Here is a 17683-nt window from a genome sequence, read left to right as displayed (position 1 = left end):
GCGCCCCGCACCCGCGCGGGGATCACGGGCTTCCCCCTTGCCCAGCTCCCTCGGAAGGTGCACCCCAACGGCGCTGGGGAACTTGGATCGGTGGGCGCCCGAGGTGCACCCCGCCCCCGCACAAAGAGGCAGAGAAAAGGGATGCGATGGAGAAGGCTGGGAGCATAAAGGAGAAGGGCCCCGGGGTCTCAACGGAGGAGCCCGGGGCCCAACTCAGTAGTCTGGGGGCAAACCATCCGACGGTCGATTACACTGTTCTCTCTCCTGCGCTGAACAAAGTAGGAGATATCCAACTTCCCCTGACTGCCTGTTCTCTCTCACCCCGGGCTGGCGGAGCTGGGAGCAGGTATCCAGCTCGGCCTCCTATCCTGCTCTCTCTGCCTCAAAACCCAAAGCTGCGCCGGCCAGGGCAGGCTTCCTGGCCCCTTGCGCCCGACGTGACGCTCCCCCTTCCTTTCTAAAGGGGAGCCTTCCTCTCCAGCCTTTACTACCGCTTCTCCGAGCCTTCCTTGGCGGGCTTGGATCGAATCCAAGTCGGCCACACACCTCAACGCAGCTCTCCGTGCGGGGGAGGCGTGACCCCCCCCTCACTTCTCTCTGCACCCCCTTGGCTGATCCGGAAATAACCCCATGTCTGCAGAATATGGGCATGAATGAGTAGGGCCCAGCGGCACACGCCCCCCCCCCCCCGGCCCTTGGGGCCACCGAGGAGAGAAAACTGGAAGGGAACCCCGAGGGAATGCCTTTCCAGTTTCCCCGGGTCCCCTCTCTACCTTTGTCCCCCAAATCTCCTCCCAGGAGGAAATGTACACACACCCCTCCGGCGAGGTGGCTGCACTAACCCACAGCCCAACCGGGCTTTTCTTCCCCCCACCTGAGTGCCGGGGGGAAGGTGGGGCACGGGCGGGTGGGCGTGGATCAACTTCTTACCTAGTTCGCAGAGTCGGCTAAGGTGATGGGGGTTGCAGCACACCAGCTCGGGGTTGATCTTCCCGTAAGATTCACAGCAACACAGCCTCTTGACTTCCGAGGAATGCCTGAGATCCGGCCACCTGAACACTTTGCACAGCAGGAGGGGGAGCGAGTAGGTGGAGGGCGGCTGCGCCGGCTGTGAGCCGGCGGGCGCCCCCAGGCCCAGCCTGCAGTCCAAGCGGCCGGGCAGCAAGAGGCACGCGGTGCGCGTACCGCCGCGGGACTCCACGGCCTGGAGCAGCAGCTCCAGCTGCCGTTCCTTCAGTTTCTTGAGCACCGAGTGCGTGAGCGCTTTCAGATCCGCCTCGCCACCCCCGGCCGCGCCGGCGCCCGCGGCTGGGGGGTGGGGATGGTGGTGACCTTTGGCACCTCGCACCGCCTTGCCCAGGCAGCAGACAGCCCTGCCTGCGCCGCCGCCGCCGGCCCCATGCGCCCGGCCGTCCGTCGCCCCTTCTCCCCGCAGCTCGCCTCCTCCTGCGCCTCCCCCCGCGCCCTCCTCCTCGTCCTCGCCGCCGGGCGCACGGCTCCTCCAGAGACGCCGGACGAGCGCAGATCGTTTGGTCCTGAACATGCGGGGCGAGGAGGCGAGGAGAAAAGTCGTTGGCCGGCTAAGGAGCGAACATGACCTACGCACACCATGAAGAAGTCGGGCGCCGAGTTGGGGCAGCAGGCGCAGGCGACAGCAGCAGCAGCAGGGGCCCTGGCAGGAGCGGCGGCGGCCCGAGGGGCGCTCCGTGGCATGCGCCAGTCTCCCGGAGGCCGGAGCGCGCGCGGGGGCCCGGGGGCGCCCGCCGGAGCTCGGGGGCCTGCGCTCCGGCTGCCCCACCCCGCGCGGCCCGCGCCGTGCGCCGCTCTCGGGCCCCGGCGCACCCCGGAGGAACGCGGCCGCCGCTTCCCTGGGGGCGGCGAAGCCTACCCGGGTCGGCGCCTCCCCAAAAAGAGGCCCTCCCGCAGTGGCTCCCGAGTGTCGGGCTCGCCAGCCTCGGCTGCCTACATGGAAGATCCGCGGCGGCAAAAAACGAAAGGCGTTCGGCAGGGCTGCTGGAGGGAGGAAAAAGCCTCTTTCCCCCTTGCTAAGCAACTTAATTTGGGGGTGGGGAGAAGCAATTAAAAAAAAAAAAGCAGGCACGCGATTTATTTTTTTCCTCTATATCCTTAGTAACCGGATCTCCTTGAATTCCGTGCACACGAAGACTCGGGGGAGGGGGCTGAGTGGACTTCACCCCACATGAGATGTCTGGCGAAATAAGGAGGCTCTCAAAATCTAAGAACCAAACATGCAAAGCCCCAAATGAAAAACACCACCTCCTCGCACCCCGGAGGTCTGGGGGCGTCCGGCTGGAGCTCGGGTTTAAAAAAAGAAAATGTTTACAAAGTAGAACGAGACGTTTCAGGGGTGGAAAAAAAACGTATCCACGAGTTACATCCCCCTTTTTTCCTTGCAGAGCCCTGCTGGTCTTCCTCTCCTTTTCTTCTGCCAAGAAAAAAAAATCCTATATATATATTTTTTAATCCACAGAAAGCTTTGGCTAGGCTGCTTCAATCCTTCGCATCTGGGTGGTTTAGGGGAGTCTCTGGCCTTTCCTCTTGCGCTCCCGGGGGCCCCGGTCGTCGTCGGGGACTTCCTTGGGGCTGGCGGGGGCGCAGGGGCAGAAGATGCTGCGGCGGCGGCGGCGGCTGCGCCCCGCGGGGCTGACAGCGCGGGGGAGGGCGGCGCGGCGGCCGCGGCGGGCCCCTGGCGGGCGGCGCGCTCTCGCCCTCTGCTCTCTAGCGCGGGGGCCACCGGCGCCCCCTCCCCGGGTTGCGGCTGGCCGCCGGGGCTCCCCGTAAAAGGCTGCTCGCCCCGACTCGGCTGCGGCGACCGGAGGCCCCGGTTGTCCCTCACGCCGCCTTCTCCGAGAGACTCTCCTCGTCGCGGCCGGGAGCCTCCTTGTCCCCCCGTCCGCCCTCTCCTGGCACTCGGGTCCTTCTGCCGCCGCCCGGGGTTCGCCGCGCCGCACTCAGGGGCTCCTGGGCCGGGCGCTCGGCAGCTCGGCGCCGGCGGGCTGGCTCTCGTCTCGGGCAGCTCTCTCCGGCGCGGCGAGCGGACCGAGCACGGCGCCCGGCTGGCTCGGCTGGCGCGGCTCGGGGACAGGATCCTCCGTGCGCCGAGCAGGCGAGCGAGTGTGCCCGGGGCTCGCCGCCTCCCGCAAGGCCTCCCGCCCCCGCCCCCTTCCCTCCCCCTTCCGCCCCAAAACCCCCCCCCCCCCCCCCGCCGCCGCCACCCCCCCACCCCGCCCCCCCCCCCCCCCCGGGCCCTCTGCTCTGCTGGTTCCACTGCGCAGTGGCGCGCCCGGCTCCGGCCTCGTCACGTGGCCGTCTAGACACCCTGTCGCTTTAAAAAAAAAAAAAAGCGATTGTGTTTCGCAAACAACAGATCGGGTTTCTAAAAGCTATTTCTCCCCCCGCCCCAACCAAACCCCCGCCACCACCACCCTCCCGGGTCTGCAGAGGGGGGACCGATATGGGGCGGGAGCGGGGGTGGATAAAGGTGGGGAGCAGAGAAGCTCCCGGGGTCGACGGAGACCTGGCAGAATCAGGAGAAATGGGAAGACCCAAGAGCACGGATCGGGCACCGCCGGCGAGTTTTGGAGCGAAGCGAGCGGGCCGGTGGCCGGATTTAGACGCAGCCGGCGGAGCCTCGCGGGGGCTGTCCCGCGCGCGCTCGCCCTAACGCTTCATTCATTCGTTTTGTTTTAAAGGCCCTGGCGACGGATCCCCTGGCCGCCGCGCGGGAGGGAAGGGGGAGGAGAGCGCTGTCTCCGCGTAAAAGACATTTACACCGGACTGGACCGAGGCCCTGGGAAGTGCGCGCTGGAGGGAACAGCCGGCCCGCGAGGGCGGGGAGGCGGCGCGAATGTGACCTCAGCGGCGGCCGCGCGCTCCCTCCCGCCCTCTCCCGCTCGGGGCTCGGGTTTCTAGGACTGCCTGGAGAAGTGTGTCTTGTGCAAAGCTCTGGAATGCATTTGGCTGCCTGACGAGTTGCGAGGGGCAGCATCTTGGCGGGAGGTGGCGGGGGTGTGTGTGTGGGGGGTGCTCGCCCGTCCGCCGCGGGCAGGTTTCCTCCGGAGCCCGGAAGACCTCCGCCACTCCGCCTCCGGGCGCGGGAAGGTTACCTTCCGAGGAGACCTGCATGCATATGCATGCGGGGCCTGTTTCTTCGCCTTCCTCGGCCCCGTAGCTTTCTGTGGCGCTTAGAGTCAGCGAGTTTATCCCCTTACCCCAGGCTATAGAGAAAGCATAGACCCACCTGGCCGACTGGTGCATAGACACGCTAAGGCGTTGATGGGGCAAAGCACCAGATAGCGTTTACTTCGTGAAAGCTGTTGGTGCTGAGAAGCGTCATGATTTAAATATATAAGCGTTAGTATCAACGAGGCCACTAGTTGGCATGGTGGTCTAACCTCACATCTTATTCAATGAAATAATATATGTATATTTTTAAGTCATTTAGAATTGTGAGGTCAGGATGACAATCAAACTCACTGGGGATTTTAATGACTTTTTTTAATGAATCTTTTAAAAAAGGTGAAATGAACTGTTTTCATTTTCTCAGCTAAATTATGTCCCTTTTAAAGGAAAAGGCATCAAAAAGGGAAAACATAATAAAAGGAAAAGGCACTGGTGAACCTCAACTCAGCCCCTTCCCTTCCAGCAGCTTTAAAGCCGTCTACATGCTATAGATGCTTAATAAGTATTTAGGAATCAACAGAGCTGGATAGATAGGTATTCCGACCTTCTCCCCCTACCCCAACCCACCAAGAGCACCTTTGGAGATATATTATGTGATAATATAATATTATATAATATATAAGGGAGAAAATCTTTATCATCTCTAAGCAAGGGGCCCTGAAGCTCATTGACCTAGAAGAGCCAGAAAGGCCAAGCAGAGCAGAAAGGTGTAGAACAGGGCAGCAGCTGGGGTTCTAAACATTTACTTTGTAAGCCACATAGGCTGCAATTGTATAAGATCATAGGTTAGTTACAGTTAAAAATAGTGCTGGGCTTCCCTGGTGGTCCAGTGGCTAAGACTCCATGCCTCAATGCAGGGGGCCTACGATCGGTCCCTAGCCAGGGTACTGGATCCAACATTGCCTCAACTAAGAGTTTGCCTGCCAGGATTGAAAGATCGCACATGCAGGATCTAACACCCAGTGCATAAATATTTTTTTTTAATATATTGCTTATTGAAAAGGGCATTGAAACCTGTGTATGTGTATGAAACTTTCTGAACAAGCAACCTACAAAGATAGCAGCCGAGAAAGCCCAGGAAAAAATGGGTTATCCCACCATCATAGGCAAAAGAGGTAGAAATGGGATTTTGGAGTATCTGAGAAATGATACACTCACCTCAGAAAGGCTTAGAAAGAATGCCAAACTAGAAGTCAGAAAACCTGATTCCTGCCTGGGACTCTGCCATGCGTGCGTGCTCAGTCGTGCCTGACTCTTTGTGACCCCATGGATTGTAGCCCGCCAGGTTCCTCTGTCCATGGGATTTCCCAAGCAAGAATACTGGAGTAGCTTGCCATTTCCTCCTCCAGGGGGTCTTCCTGTCCCAGGGATCGAACCCACATCTCCTGTGTCTCCTGCATTGGCGGGTGGATTCTTTACCACTGAGCTCCCTGGGAAGCCCCTGGGTCTCTGCCATTCACTGGTTAAATAACTTGCACTAGAGGTGATCCTCGCATTAGAAGAGCACTTGGCAAGATTTAAAAAGGTTTCTGGCTAAGTTTGCTGCCCTCTCAGGGTCCCATTTGCACTCTCTGCTCTGGGCATCGCTAGAAGATGTTCACTTTCCTAGCGAGGCTAGGCCAGGCTGCAAAGTGACAAGGACTTAAATAAGCAGTGAAAGCAAAAGGCATAATTCTGCTTAAGCTTCTTGGCTAAATAGAGAACCTGATGATTCTGGGAGATGTGGCCCGTGGTGCTTACACTCTGGGATGTGAGGCTGGAGCACACACAGGGCAGGTAGATTTAGTGGGTGTTTCAGGAGTTGAATCTGACGTCACAACTTGTCTGGGAGGAACATGCATATACTTGCAAAGATATGTTCCATATAGTGTAATTGTGGGTGCTTTAATTCAGGCGTCACTCCTGTCTTCCCCTCTGTGCATGGCTTTCCTCTTCCATTTTACTGCCCTAGGTAGACAGTGGGTGGGTTGCTGGGCAAGTACCTACAGTGGCTGGTGCTGCTTTATAGCTCCTTGGCATCCCCTGAATCAGTTAACATCCCAAGCTTTCCTGAGAGCCAGCCCCACCCTGTTCACATTCTTATTCCTTTCCTTTCCAAGAAAGAAGCTGGACTGTAGAGGAACTCCTGACTGGCTAGTGTGCCTAGAAAGGGAGTTCCTTTCCTTTTCTTTCCATGGGCACAAATGAAACCAACAAGCACCCAGTTTCAAACTATTCTAATCCTTAAAAAAAAAAAAAAAGTTTAGGAGTTCACCTAACTATTGTGAATGAGTTTGATTCTAATCACTTGCTGGCAAGGAATATGGAATAAAATGTCTCATTTGCAGTTGTTTATTTCCTGTTGTGGCTTCTATTTTCATCTTTTAGTCACTTTGGTGATAGTAATCAAACCCTAATCATGGTGCGGCCACAAGTCACAGAGACCAAAATAACTTGCAGCGGAGTTATGACAAAAAAGGATGGAGTCAGCTAAAGACCTGGCTACTTAATCACTGGCCCCTGGCACCCGAAGGACTGCGGGGGCCGCCATTTGACTAACCCCGCCATTTGACCGACTGCTGGCTGAGCATCTAGAGGAGAGAGGAAGCTGGAGGGAAATTGCTCCAAGGCCCGTGGTCTCGAGCAGTCAGGGCCCCAGGGTGCGGGAGGAAGGAGGGCAGCAGAGCATACACAGGAAGTGGAGGAGAATCAGGTGAACTGTCCACAACTGCCAGGGCGGGAAACTGACATGAAAGAGAAACAGGAGAACAGAAAAAGAGAACTGGCAAACCCTCTACAGCTACAAGCGGCTAAGCAATCACTAAAACAAAAACCTCGGCTCGGGGAAGGCAGGATTCCTCCTCCCAGGACTTTTCTCCTGTTCAGTGGTTCTTGGAAAAGAAAGGTCGAGAGAGGCCCCAAAGGGCAGGTGGGTATGTTGGTGTTGGGGCCAAGGACCAAGGCAGGGATGAGGATTTTTCTTTGCAGAAGCCAAAAAAGAAACAATTGAAGAGGCCAAAAAAAAAAAAAAAAGAAAAGTGTTGAAAAAATATCAACATTTCTTGTGCAACTGTCCCCTGAAAAATGTGTGCACCCTCAACCATCCTAAACTGGCAACAATACAACTGGAAGTGATGGCTCATGAAAGAAAGACAGCGTGAGTGAGGCGGATGTGACAATCAGCACTTTCTGGCTTACCTTAGGAGAATGAGAAGGTAAGTGAATGAAATGCATCTAATTCACAGTCAAATAAAGATGCTCTAAGTCCTGACTCATCAGACATGCTTGTGTTACAGGCATGCTGTCAACTGATCTATAACATTTGCCAGGTGACTCTCCGGGGCTCTTGGCGAGGTCCTGGGGGCCAGAGGGGGAGGGGCAGGGTGAAATGAATGTTCTTATGAAGAAGTCGAGCGAAACATCCAGGAAAAGCAAAGACCTAGGACAACAGAGACATTCAAATATACAGTCACAGGTTCCTCCAGGGATGGCTGAAGAAAACGGCTGGGAGGGAAACTTAACTGCATGTAACTTTCTGTACCTTTTCAACTTTGCACCTTGTGAATGTACCATTCATTCAAAAATATACTAATTTGAAGGTTTACTCTTTTTTTTTAAATCCATGTCTGCTTTTCTCATTTCCTGAAATTTGCTGTTCTGATGTCCTTGTAGAAATGGATGACGAGTTGGCGAGGTCCCATGTGGAAGTGAGGCTGCAGACAGCGTCTCTCTCTGTGGGGCAGTTCCTACAGGAAGGCTGATGACAACAGAGGCCAGTGTGTCATCCCAGACGGCAAGGGTGGAGGCTGCCTTGTCATGACCCTGGCAAGAGTCAGTGAGGAAACACACCAGTCCTAATCAAAAGTCATTCTAGATATCAGTGAGGTGCAAGTCCTAAACCGGGAGAACAATCTCACAAACACTGGCGTCCCAACCACAGAGGCACAGGAAGGAGGAGGCTGCCCCATCTGAGAAGAGGAGAGTGGCACCTCTTGGAAACAGAAAGGGGTTCTTGTGATTCTCGATCCATTTCACCAGCACTGGTTCAAGAGGTGGTGCCAGGTCCCAGGCGTGACCTCTGAGACACAGAAAGGTGTATTAAACAGCCTCTGCCCTCAAGAAGGGTGTAATTTAAGAGAGGGCTAGAAATAGGAAAATAGTCAGCCTTCAAGAATGGAGTGAAGAGAAAAAAAAAAGAATGCCGCAAGAACAGTGCGAGGAAGAATGGAGGCCCCAGGCTTCGCTGCTGGCTCAGTGGTAAAGAATCCACCTGCCAATGCGGGAGACACGGGTGTGATCCCTGACTGGGGAAGATCCCACATGCTGTGGAGCAACTAGTCCTGTGTGCAGCAACCATGGAGACTATGCTCTGGAGCCAGGAACCCCAACTGCTGACGCACTCGCACCTGGACCTGCAACAAGAAAAGCCACCACAGCGAGCAGCCTGCACGCCGCAGCTAGAGAAAGCAGCCCCTACTCGCTGCAACTGGAGAAAGCCTGTGTGCAGTAGTGAAGACCCAGCACAGCCAAAAAGAAAAAGAATAGAGGCCCCTGACCAGGAGAACAGAAAACCAAGGGATTTATTCTGTCGGGGTGGGGGCGGGGGGTGCATCTCAGAAATTTTCCTAAAGGTATAAATATTTGGGTGAGTTGACAGGCAGGCAGAGGTGCGCGTGAGAATGAATGACTATTCAAAAGGAAAGCATGATACAGAAACAACTGGTTGTTTTCTGTCTACTTTGAGATAAGTCTTCAAAACTCAAGCCGCGCTTGTCACTTTGAGTCTATAACTTCATTTATAAACACTCCTAAGCCTCGAGGGGGTCAGAGATGGAGGTGTGGCTTCTGCAAGGGGTGTTCAGGGAGCTCACCTTCCTCAGAGTGAAGCTTTTCCTTGTAGAAAGAATTTGCAGGCATAACACAACATCATCTATAACTACAGAAAAGTTTCTTCTCAAATAACTGGGAAAATCACCATGATCTCCACTCCTCAAACCAACAGTCAGGCTTCACTTGAAGCAAACTGCTTCATGTCAGGAGACAATGCCAGTTGTTAACACAAGGAGAAGGGAAGTGCCTCCAGCATGAAGCTGGCCTGTGATGGCTCAGTAATGGACCTGCTTAGATAATGGCTTCAAATGCCAACGATGAAAAATTAGGATTCGCCATTGCAGTACAGACAGAGAGACATACAATTTGGCTGATTTCCACGGGCAGTAAAAAAAAATTGATTTTAAAGACAGCAAAACAAGAAAATAAATGTTGAGCTTTGCTCAGAGGCACCCCGGGAGCCCTGCTGATATTCCTCATTATCCAGGCTGCATTTGAACTTCAAGACACCAACAAATGGACTTCAAGCTCCTGGTCATATTGGGCTACCAAATTAGCCTTCACTCTTTTCTGATTCCTCCCCCCCAATTTTTATCTTTCCCATTCCCCTAAGTCATTAAAGGATGACTTTGGAGCTAAATTCTGCGTAGTAAGTGCCAGATAGCTTCATAGCGACGAGACATCCTGTTAATGGTGAATCAGAACTGGGCAGCTTGCAGAAGGGGTGATGTTTTGTCTGTAGTAGAGCGGAGAGTCATAGGTGACCACACACGCTGCTCCTGGCACATCCTGGGCCCTACCAAAGAAGCCCAGCCCCATGAGTGGTGGCCAAGGCATTTCCACTGTGAGGACCCAGGGGAGTAGACAGGACCCTCAGCCCAGTTTTTGGATCAAATAGATTCTTCTGCCATTACTAGCCTCAAGGCTTTAGGAAAGCTGTTTCCGTCGTCTGTCTGCCTTCCTCATACAACAAACACTGAATTAACAACGTCTTGTGTACGCCAGACCCGGTGAGAGGCTCCAGGAACAAAGCCTTCACCCCGGGGGTTGCTGGGACTCAGCGCAGGCACGCGGGACACGCCGCCAGCACAAGTGCTATGTAAACTAGCTGGTATACAGATGTTAATCGTCATGATTATCATGGATTTGGCGGCAGGAGCCACCCAATAAGCTAATTTTGCCTAACCTTCCAAGCCTAGGAAATGAATTTTTGCTGGGATAAGTGTCCCAAGTGATAGGGTATTGAAGAAGGAAGCCACTCTTTCTAGTGTCTGGGACTTTTTGTGGGTTTTACTAGGATCAGTTGAGATACTGTCAAAGGAACACGGCCAGCATCAGAGTTTAAAAGCCAACTAGTAAGGCTGGGACATCTTTTTCTTAGAATGAAAGAGGGGTACGTGAGAACACGATCTAGTGTTCTTTGCTAGTATTACTCTGAGTCATATTTTCTTATGTCCTAGAAATAATTTTGCTGCTGATGGTGACAAGCGAGGAGGAAGGTGACAGGGGGAAGGAGCTACCCAGTGAAGTCTCCATCCCACCTTTCTCCATAAACATTTATTTTGCAGGCTTTCAAAGTCTGTGGAATACGATGTTATTCAGCATTGCTCACATCTAGTAGACCCATAAAGAAAAATTGCAGTAACATTCAGTGAGAGCTAGAAGAGATTTTAAAGTCGTCCTCAGCAGTTCAGGCCTCAGAACCTGTGATCCGTGGTCAAGTTTCCATAACGCCATATATTTTCTCAAATGCTAAATTATTAGATAATTTTGCTATTTTTGTTTTATTGATTTTTAAAATATGTAATACATGCACAGTGCTACACAGCTTAAAGAGGACAAAAGGGCATGAAGAGAAAAGTAAAGCTTCTACTCAGGCCACTGACTTCTCTCTCAGGAGATGGCCCCCTCACAGCCAAACAGAGAAGGTGAGTCAAGTGAAAAGACTGGCCTCTGCTTTGAACTTCAGCCCACAGCCACCTGCCTTTTTGACACCTCCCCTTGGATGGCTCAAAGGCACCCTGAACTCATTATGTTCCAAACAGGGCATATCTCAGTATCTTCCTCCCAGAACCTACTTCTCCAGATCTCCACCCTCAGAAAGCTTGCCCAGGGATGTCCCTGGTGGTCCAGTGTTTAAGATTCTGCACTTCCAATGCAGGGAGGCGTGGGTTCGATTCCTGGTTGGGGAACTGAGATCCCATATGCTGCACAGTGCGGCCAAAAAATAAGTAAAAAGAGAGCGTGCCTATCTCCATCCAGTGGCGGGAATCAGAAGACCAGCCCAGAAAGCAACCTCCTTCTTCATCCCGCATCTAAACCAGGCTCAGCATCCCGTCAGTTTTACCTTTGAGATGCTTCTCAGTCGGTCTGCTCTTCTGCAGGTCCCCTCACCACAGCCAGCAGGACGCAAGCCATCCCCATCTCCCTGGGGACCACTGCCCACAGTACTTCGCTCACCTGTGCATCCAGCTCACGGAGACCCGCCAACCCCCTTCTGCTGAGGCTGGTCTCGGTGCTGGCCTGACTGCACCACCACCCAGCAGTCTTCCTACAGCCCTCGGAACAAGGTCAGCCCTTCTGTGACCTTTAAGCCCTGAGTGGTCACCTTGGGACCTTCCTTCCGCCCCCAGGGACTGGGCAAGTGCTGTCTCTCAGCCTGGGATGCTCCGCTGTATCTTTGAGTTAGGTCACCCTGCCCCCACTCTTGCAGCCTCAGGCATCTCCTTGCGGTAGCATTTACTACACTGGAAATCTCACCTTTAATCCCAAGTCCTTGCTTCATGTTTGTCTCCCCACCTACCCAGGGCTTTCCAGGTGACGCCAGTGGTAAAGAACCTGCCTGCCAATGCAGGCTAGACAGAAGAGACGCAGATTCCATTCTGGGTCAGGAAGATCCCCTGGAGGAGGGCACGGCAATCCGCTCCAGTATTCTTGGCTGGAGAATCTCGTGGACAGAGGAGCTTGGCGGGCTACAGTCCATAGGGTCACACAGAGCCAGACACGACTGAAGCAACTTAGGAGGCACATCCACCTACCCAGATGACTCCTTGAGGGCAGAAGCCCCGTATTCCAGCACATCAAACACTGGCAAGGAGCAAGCACTCAACAAATACTGGCTGAACAGAAGACTGACCCATAAGGAGAGAGTAAATCATTTCATTTTTAAATTTTTGGTTGCACTGAGTCTTCCTTGCTTTGCACGGGCTTTTGCTAGTTGCGGCGGACAGTTGCGGTGTGCTGGCTCCTCTTGTTGTGGAGCACAGGCTCTAGAGAGGCAGACTCTGCAGTTGGGGCTCACTGGCTTAGTTGCTCTGTAGTTGGGGTTCACTGGTTTAGTTGCCCCACAGAAGGTGCAGTCTTCTTGGACCAGGGTTGGAATTTGTGTCCTCTGCATAAGCAGGCAGATTTTTAACTGCTTTCCCACCAGGGAAGTCTGTAAACCATTTCTTTTGAGATACTGTCCTTCCTAGTTCGAGGAATCAACATGCTCTATCTTGTTATGAAAGGCGATGATAATAGACAGTGTTTACTTAAAGACTTATTTAGAAAAATTAAATGTTGACGATTGAAGGGAGGGTCTCTCGAAGCAAAACCCTAAAGTTGACAAACTACTGCTTAAAGCCCAAGGATAGAATCTCAGAGCCAGAAATCCTGGAGGAGTCTAAATACCTTCCTGAAGAATAAGTTGCCCTAAAGTCAAGGGGGGCATAGTTAAAATTCTCAGTTACTTCCAATTCTGTGTCCCTCCTTCCCTCCCTTTCCTGTCTGAGGCTCATTACATGCGTTTTCTCAGCCAGAGTTCCATGAAGATGGAGAGAAGATCCCCTAAGACCGTACACCTGGTTAGTAACACCCTCAGGTCCAGAACTCACCTATCCCTCCATTGACAAGTCTCTACACCCAGCAGTGTGTAGCTGTCCCAGCTGTCTAAAATGCACAGGTAAGAAAACGAACAGAAAGAAGCAGTCTGGCTCTTCTCAGCTGGCTGACCCTGGCTGTTTGCACACAGTTGGTGCTCGATGAGTGAATGAGTGAATGAGTGAAGGCATGAATGACTGGTCACTCTGACTTTCTTCTGGGACTCATCATCTGAACCCTACAGTCACAGGATCATGTTTCCCAGTCTCCCAGAGCCCTGTCACCAGCTATACCGTGGGCTGGGTGAACAAGGACCACTCCTTGGCTCTCCTTCATATCAACTATGGGCCAAGCATCGCTCAGGCACATGGTCTCTCCCATGGGGAGTTTGCACTCTAGGGGGAGACAGAGAAGAACTAAGTAAACACACACACACACAAATATGATTTCACACAGTTACAAGAGCTTTGGAAAACATGCAGTAGAGTGAGGGACTAGGGCTGGTATGGGCTGAGATTGGCTGTTTCAGGTCTGTGATCAGGGAAGGCCTGTCTGGAGAGGAGCAAAAATCAGGTAAGACCCTTCCAGGAAAGGGAGGGAGCCAGGGCCTGGAACCTGAGACAGGTGAGTTGGCAAGTTACAGGAACAGCTGGGAGGCCAGCCGGGCTGGCATGGTGACAGCAAGGGCAGAGTGATCAGAACTGCGGAAAAGAGCTGCTCGGCAGGGGGGTGGGGTGGGGTTGGTCATGTAGAGCCCCTGAGGTGTTCATGCTTGTTAAGTCAGTATGCCAGCCAACACAGGATAATAGAGACAATCACAGTTTCAGGGGAAGCACACAGCACCCAGCACAGGAGCCAGAAATGCCATGTTCAAATATCAACCCTGTTACCATTAGCAGTGTCACCTAAGACCTTGATTTCCCTATGGATAAATGGGAATAATGATGATACTCACCAGTGCAGAGTTGTCTTGAGATTAAATGAGATGATAAAATATACAGTGGAATATTGTGCTGTGCTGTGCTTAGTCACTCAGTCATGTCCGACTCTTTGTGACCCTATGAACTGTAGCCCGCCAGGCTCCTCTATCCACGGGAATTCTCTAGGCAAGAATACTGGAGTGGGATGTCATGCCCTCTGCCAGGGGATCTTGCCAACCCAGGGATCAAAGTCATGTCTCCCACATTGCAGGCAGATTCTTCACCATCTGAGTCACCAGGGAAGCCCACAGTGGAATATTACTCAGTCATAAAAAGAATGAAATAATGCCATTTGTAGCAACATGAATGGACTTGGAGGACATTTTTCCAAATGAAGTGATTCACACAGAGAAAGACAAACATGATATTAGTTATGTGTGGGCTCTAAAAATGATACGAATGAACTTATTTATAAAACAGAAGCACTCACAGACTTAGAGAACAGACTTGTGGCTACCAAAGGGGTAGGGGGAATAAATTACAAGGGTGGGATTAACATAGACACACTACAATATATAAAATAGATAGTCAGCAAGGACCGACTGTACAGCCCAGGCAACTCTACCCAGTAGTCTGTAATAACCCATAAGGGAAAGGAATCTGAAAAATAATTTATATGTATATACTTATAACTGAATCACTTTTCTGCACACCTGAAACCAACACAACATTGTAAATCAACTATACTCCAAAATAAAATAAAAACTAAAAAATAAGATGATGTACATCAAAGAATATTGTGGAGATGAGTCTATAGAATTGTGATTTAAGAAGAAACCGCAATCAGGCATTTCTGAACCCAGCATAGAACAATTCTGTGGTACCTCATGCATTGGAGAAGGAAATGGCAACCCACTCCAGTGTTCTTGCCTGGAGAATCCCAGGGATGGGGGAGCCTGATGTGCTGCCGTCTCTGGGGTCGCACAGAGTTGGACACGACTGAAGCGACTTAGCAGCAGCAGCAGCAGCAGCAGCAAGGCCTAAAAGTGTCCATTTATACAGGCTGGTTGACCAGTAAACCTTTCATTTGTGGAACTGCTGCTGAAAGCATTTGTGTATTAAGTTTGTTATTATGTCGTAGAAATATAAGTGTGTGTGTGTGTGTGTGTGTACACATATTAGTAGTGTGTGTACTCACTCTTGTCTGATTCTGCGACTGCAAGGACACTAACCTGCCAGACTCTTCTGTCCATGGGTTTTTTTCAGGCAAGAATACTGGAATGGGTTGCCATTTCCTCCTCCAGGGGGTTTTCCTGACCCAGGGATTGAACCTGCATCTTTTGAGTCTCCCACATTGGCAGGCAGGTTCACACACACACACACACACACACACACACACACACACACACACATACACATATGGCTCATGTCCATTCCTCTCATTCTCCTTGATTAACAGGAATATATCAAGTACAATTTGTTGATGAAGATGCCGAGGAAGCTCTCTGATACCAAAATCATCCAAAATTGATCATTTGTCTAAAACTGCACAAACTCACAAATCTTACTTCTGAAAAAACTAAAGAAAAGCCACCCAACGAGGCCAAGGAAAGCAGAAACAAGCTCACTGGTAAACACCCCAGGGTCCTAAACCATGAGTTGGGTGCTTGCATTTCCAGATGAGCCCCAAGTTCCATGCAGGTGCTTTTGCATCTAACAGATCTGAAGCCAAGAGAGGGTGGTCACAGGCACTGGGTGGGGTTAGAGGTCCGCATCTCCCTTACGGTCCCCCCAGGATGAGGAAGGAGGCCTTCCCCTGGCACGTCAGCCATCTGGGCCACAGCCCTCCCCGAGTGGCTCCTCAACGACCCAGGCTTCTGCCTCACTCATTCCCAGCCCAGCTGTCCCCTCTTCTGGACCGTGGGCTTCAGGGAACACCAGCTCTGCCTTCTGGGAGCCATCGTGGGCTCAGCCCAGAGGAGAGGCTCCAACAATGGCCTGTGTGCCTGGAACTGCTGATGCAAGTAGACTCCTGATGCTTCTCTGCCAAGCCAGAGATGCCCAGTAGGCACTACATCCCCTCAGAATGCCAGAGGAGGGGGCACACCATTCCATTTTCCACCTATCCCCCCATACCACTCAAATCATACTTGTCCTTTACCTAGCCAGCTGTCTCCTCAGATCTCCCACTGGCTTGAGACAGACATAGAAGTAGAGGACTCTTTGCAACCCTATGGACCATACCCCACCAGGCTCCGCTGTCCATGGGATTCTCCAGGCAAGAATACTGGAGTGGGTTACCATGCCCTCCTCCAGGGAATCTTCCCGATCCAAGGATCGAACCTGACTCTCTTACGCCTCCTGCATCGGCAGGCAGGTTCTTTACCACTAGTACCACCTGGAGGGGCAGGATATATCCCACCCAGATAGACAAATACAGGTCCCAGGAGGCTCTGAACAAATGTTGAGTTTCCTTCCTCCTTCTCTGCAAGTGATAGACAGGGGCCCCCAGGGAGTGTTTTCATCTTCCAAGAGAACATGCTCCATTAGTCCAGAATGTCACTGTCCTCTCTGCCTCCAGTTTTCTAGGCTAACACTCGATCCCTCATGGAGTATTCTTGACACTTTAAAGGATCTAGCCAGCATGAACGCCACTGTGGCTGCATTCTTTAATTAATATTTATTGAGTGTCCCTATTAGGTGCCTGGCAAGCACAGTGTGTTGTGTGTGGCAAAAATATCTATTCCTTTTCCTCTCCAAGAAAAGTACATTCCTGGACAACCCAAGAATGTTGACATGCCAAGGAAAGGAGAAACATATTCTAGCAACAGCAAGAGTGAGCTGGAAAGGCGCGAGAGCAGAGGCAGTACACAGGAGTCAGGAAATGGGAGCTTGAGTCCTGGGGTCCCAAACTGGGCTACGCAAGTTCCAGCAGGTAGCAACACTTCTCTGAATCTGCATCTGCACAAATATGATCAACAGTATCACTCTGCCTGCCTCCTGAGGCTGAGGATGCTGTAGAAACCAGATGAGATCATGTAAGCGACACCCTTTGAAAAGTTTCATATGCCGTACAAATGCCAGATATTTCCTCCCAAATAAAATCTTTGGTGCCTTCCTTGATAGACACAAAAAACTGAATGAGATTTGAAAGAGTGGAACTCTGGGAGGTCAAAATCTGACAAGTGCCATAGGGCATGAGTTTAGATTTTGAGGCTCTGATCGAAACTGTGGACAAGCTCCTTTACCCTTTGATAAATACTAAATACATTCATCTTCAGCTATATGTATGTATATGTGTATAACACACAGATACACTAGGAAGGTGTGTAGGAAGGACCACACTTTGAGGGTCCTTTTGCAATAACCTGCGGCTGCATATCTGCAAGTACAGAAAAGCTTATGCAAACATGATATGAATAATTAGATTATGGTGGCCTGGAGAATTCCATGGACTGTATAGCCCATGGGGTCACAGAGAGTCGGACACAACTGAGCGACTTGCACTGTTTCACTTCATGGCTGTGATATGGCTTCCCAGGGGCGCAGTGGTAAAGAATCCGCCTGCCAGTGCAGGAGACGCAAGAGACGCGGGTTTGATCCCTGGGTTCAGAAGATCCCCTGGAGTAAGAAATGGCAACCCACTCCAATATTGTTGCCTGGAAAATCCCATGGACAGAGGAGCCCAGGGGGCTACAGTTTGTGGGTCTGCAAAGAATGGAACATGTCTGAGCGTGCACATTTACACTTACCTTTTGTTAACTATGATACAGTCACCTGTGCAAACTTCAGAATTTTAATTTTATGCATTCCTGGCATAAATTGGTATGATCTTTCTGGCCAGCAGTAGAGAGTTTGACCAAGAGCCTTAAAGATATTTCTGTGGATAA

The 17683-nt window shown here is 51.8% G+C and overlaps 1 protein-coding gene across 3 annotated transcripts in view; it reads right to left on the bottom strand.

The window, feature by feature from the left end:
- SMAD7 (SMAD family member 7) overlaps window positions 1–1671 on the bottom strand; it is a 49150-nt gene extending 47479 nt beyond the window's left edge. For 2 of the 3 annotated variants that reach the window (XR_005725181.1, XM_040264521.1), the window contains exon 1: window positions 931–1669. Coding sequence is in view for 2 of the 3 variants with exons in the window: in XM_040264521.1 (XP_040120455.1) it covers window positions 931–1543 (613 nt within the window). In the remaining variant the exon portion in view is untranslated. Of the gene's footprint in view, window positions 1–930 lie in introns of all 3 variants that reach the window. The other variant, XM_040264522.1, reaches the window with a different exon arrangement.
- Between the last annotated feature and the right edge of the window lie 16012 nt (window positions 1672–17683).

This window comes from Oryx dammah, unplaced genomic scaffold (assembly GCF_014754425.2).
Source record: "Oryx dammah isolate SB20612 unplaced genomic scaffold, SCBI_Odam_1.1 HiC_scaffold_22, whole genome shotgun sequence".
Classification (NCBI taxonomy): domain Eukaryota; kingdom Metazoa; phylum Chordata; class Mammalia; order Artiodactyla; family Bovidae; genus Oryx; species Oryx dammah.
The sequence above is the reverse complement of the archived record's forward strand: the minus strand, read 5'-3'. Positions and strand labels throughout refer to the sequence as shown.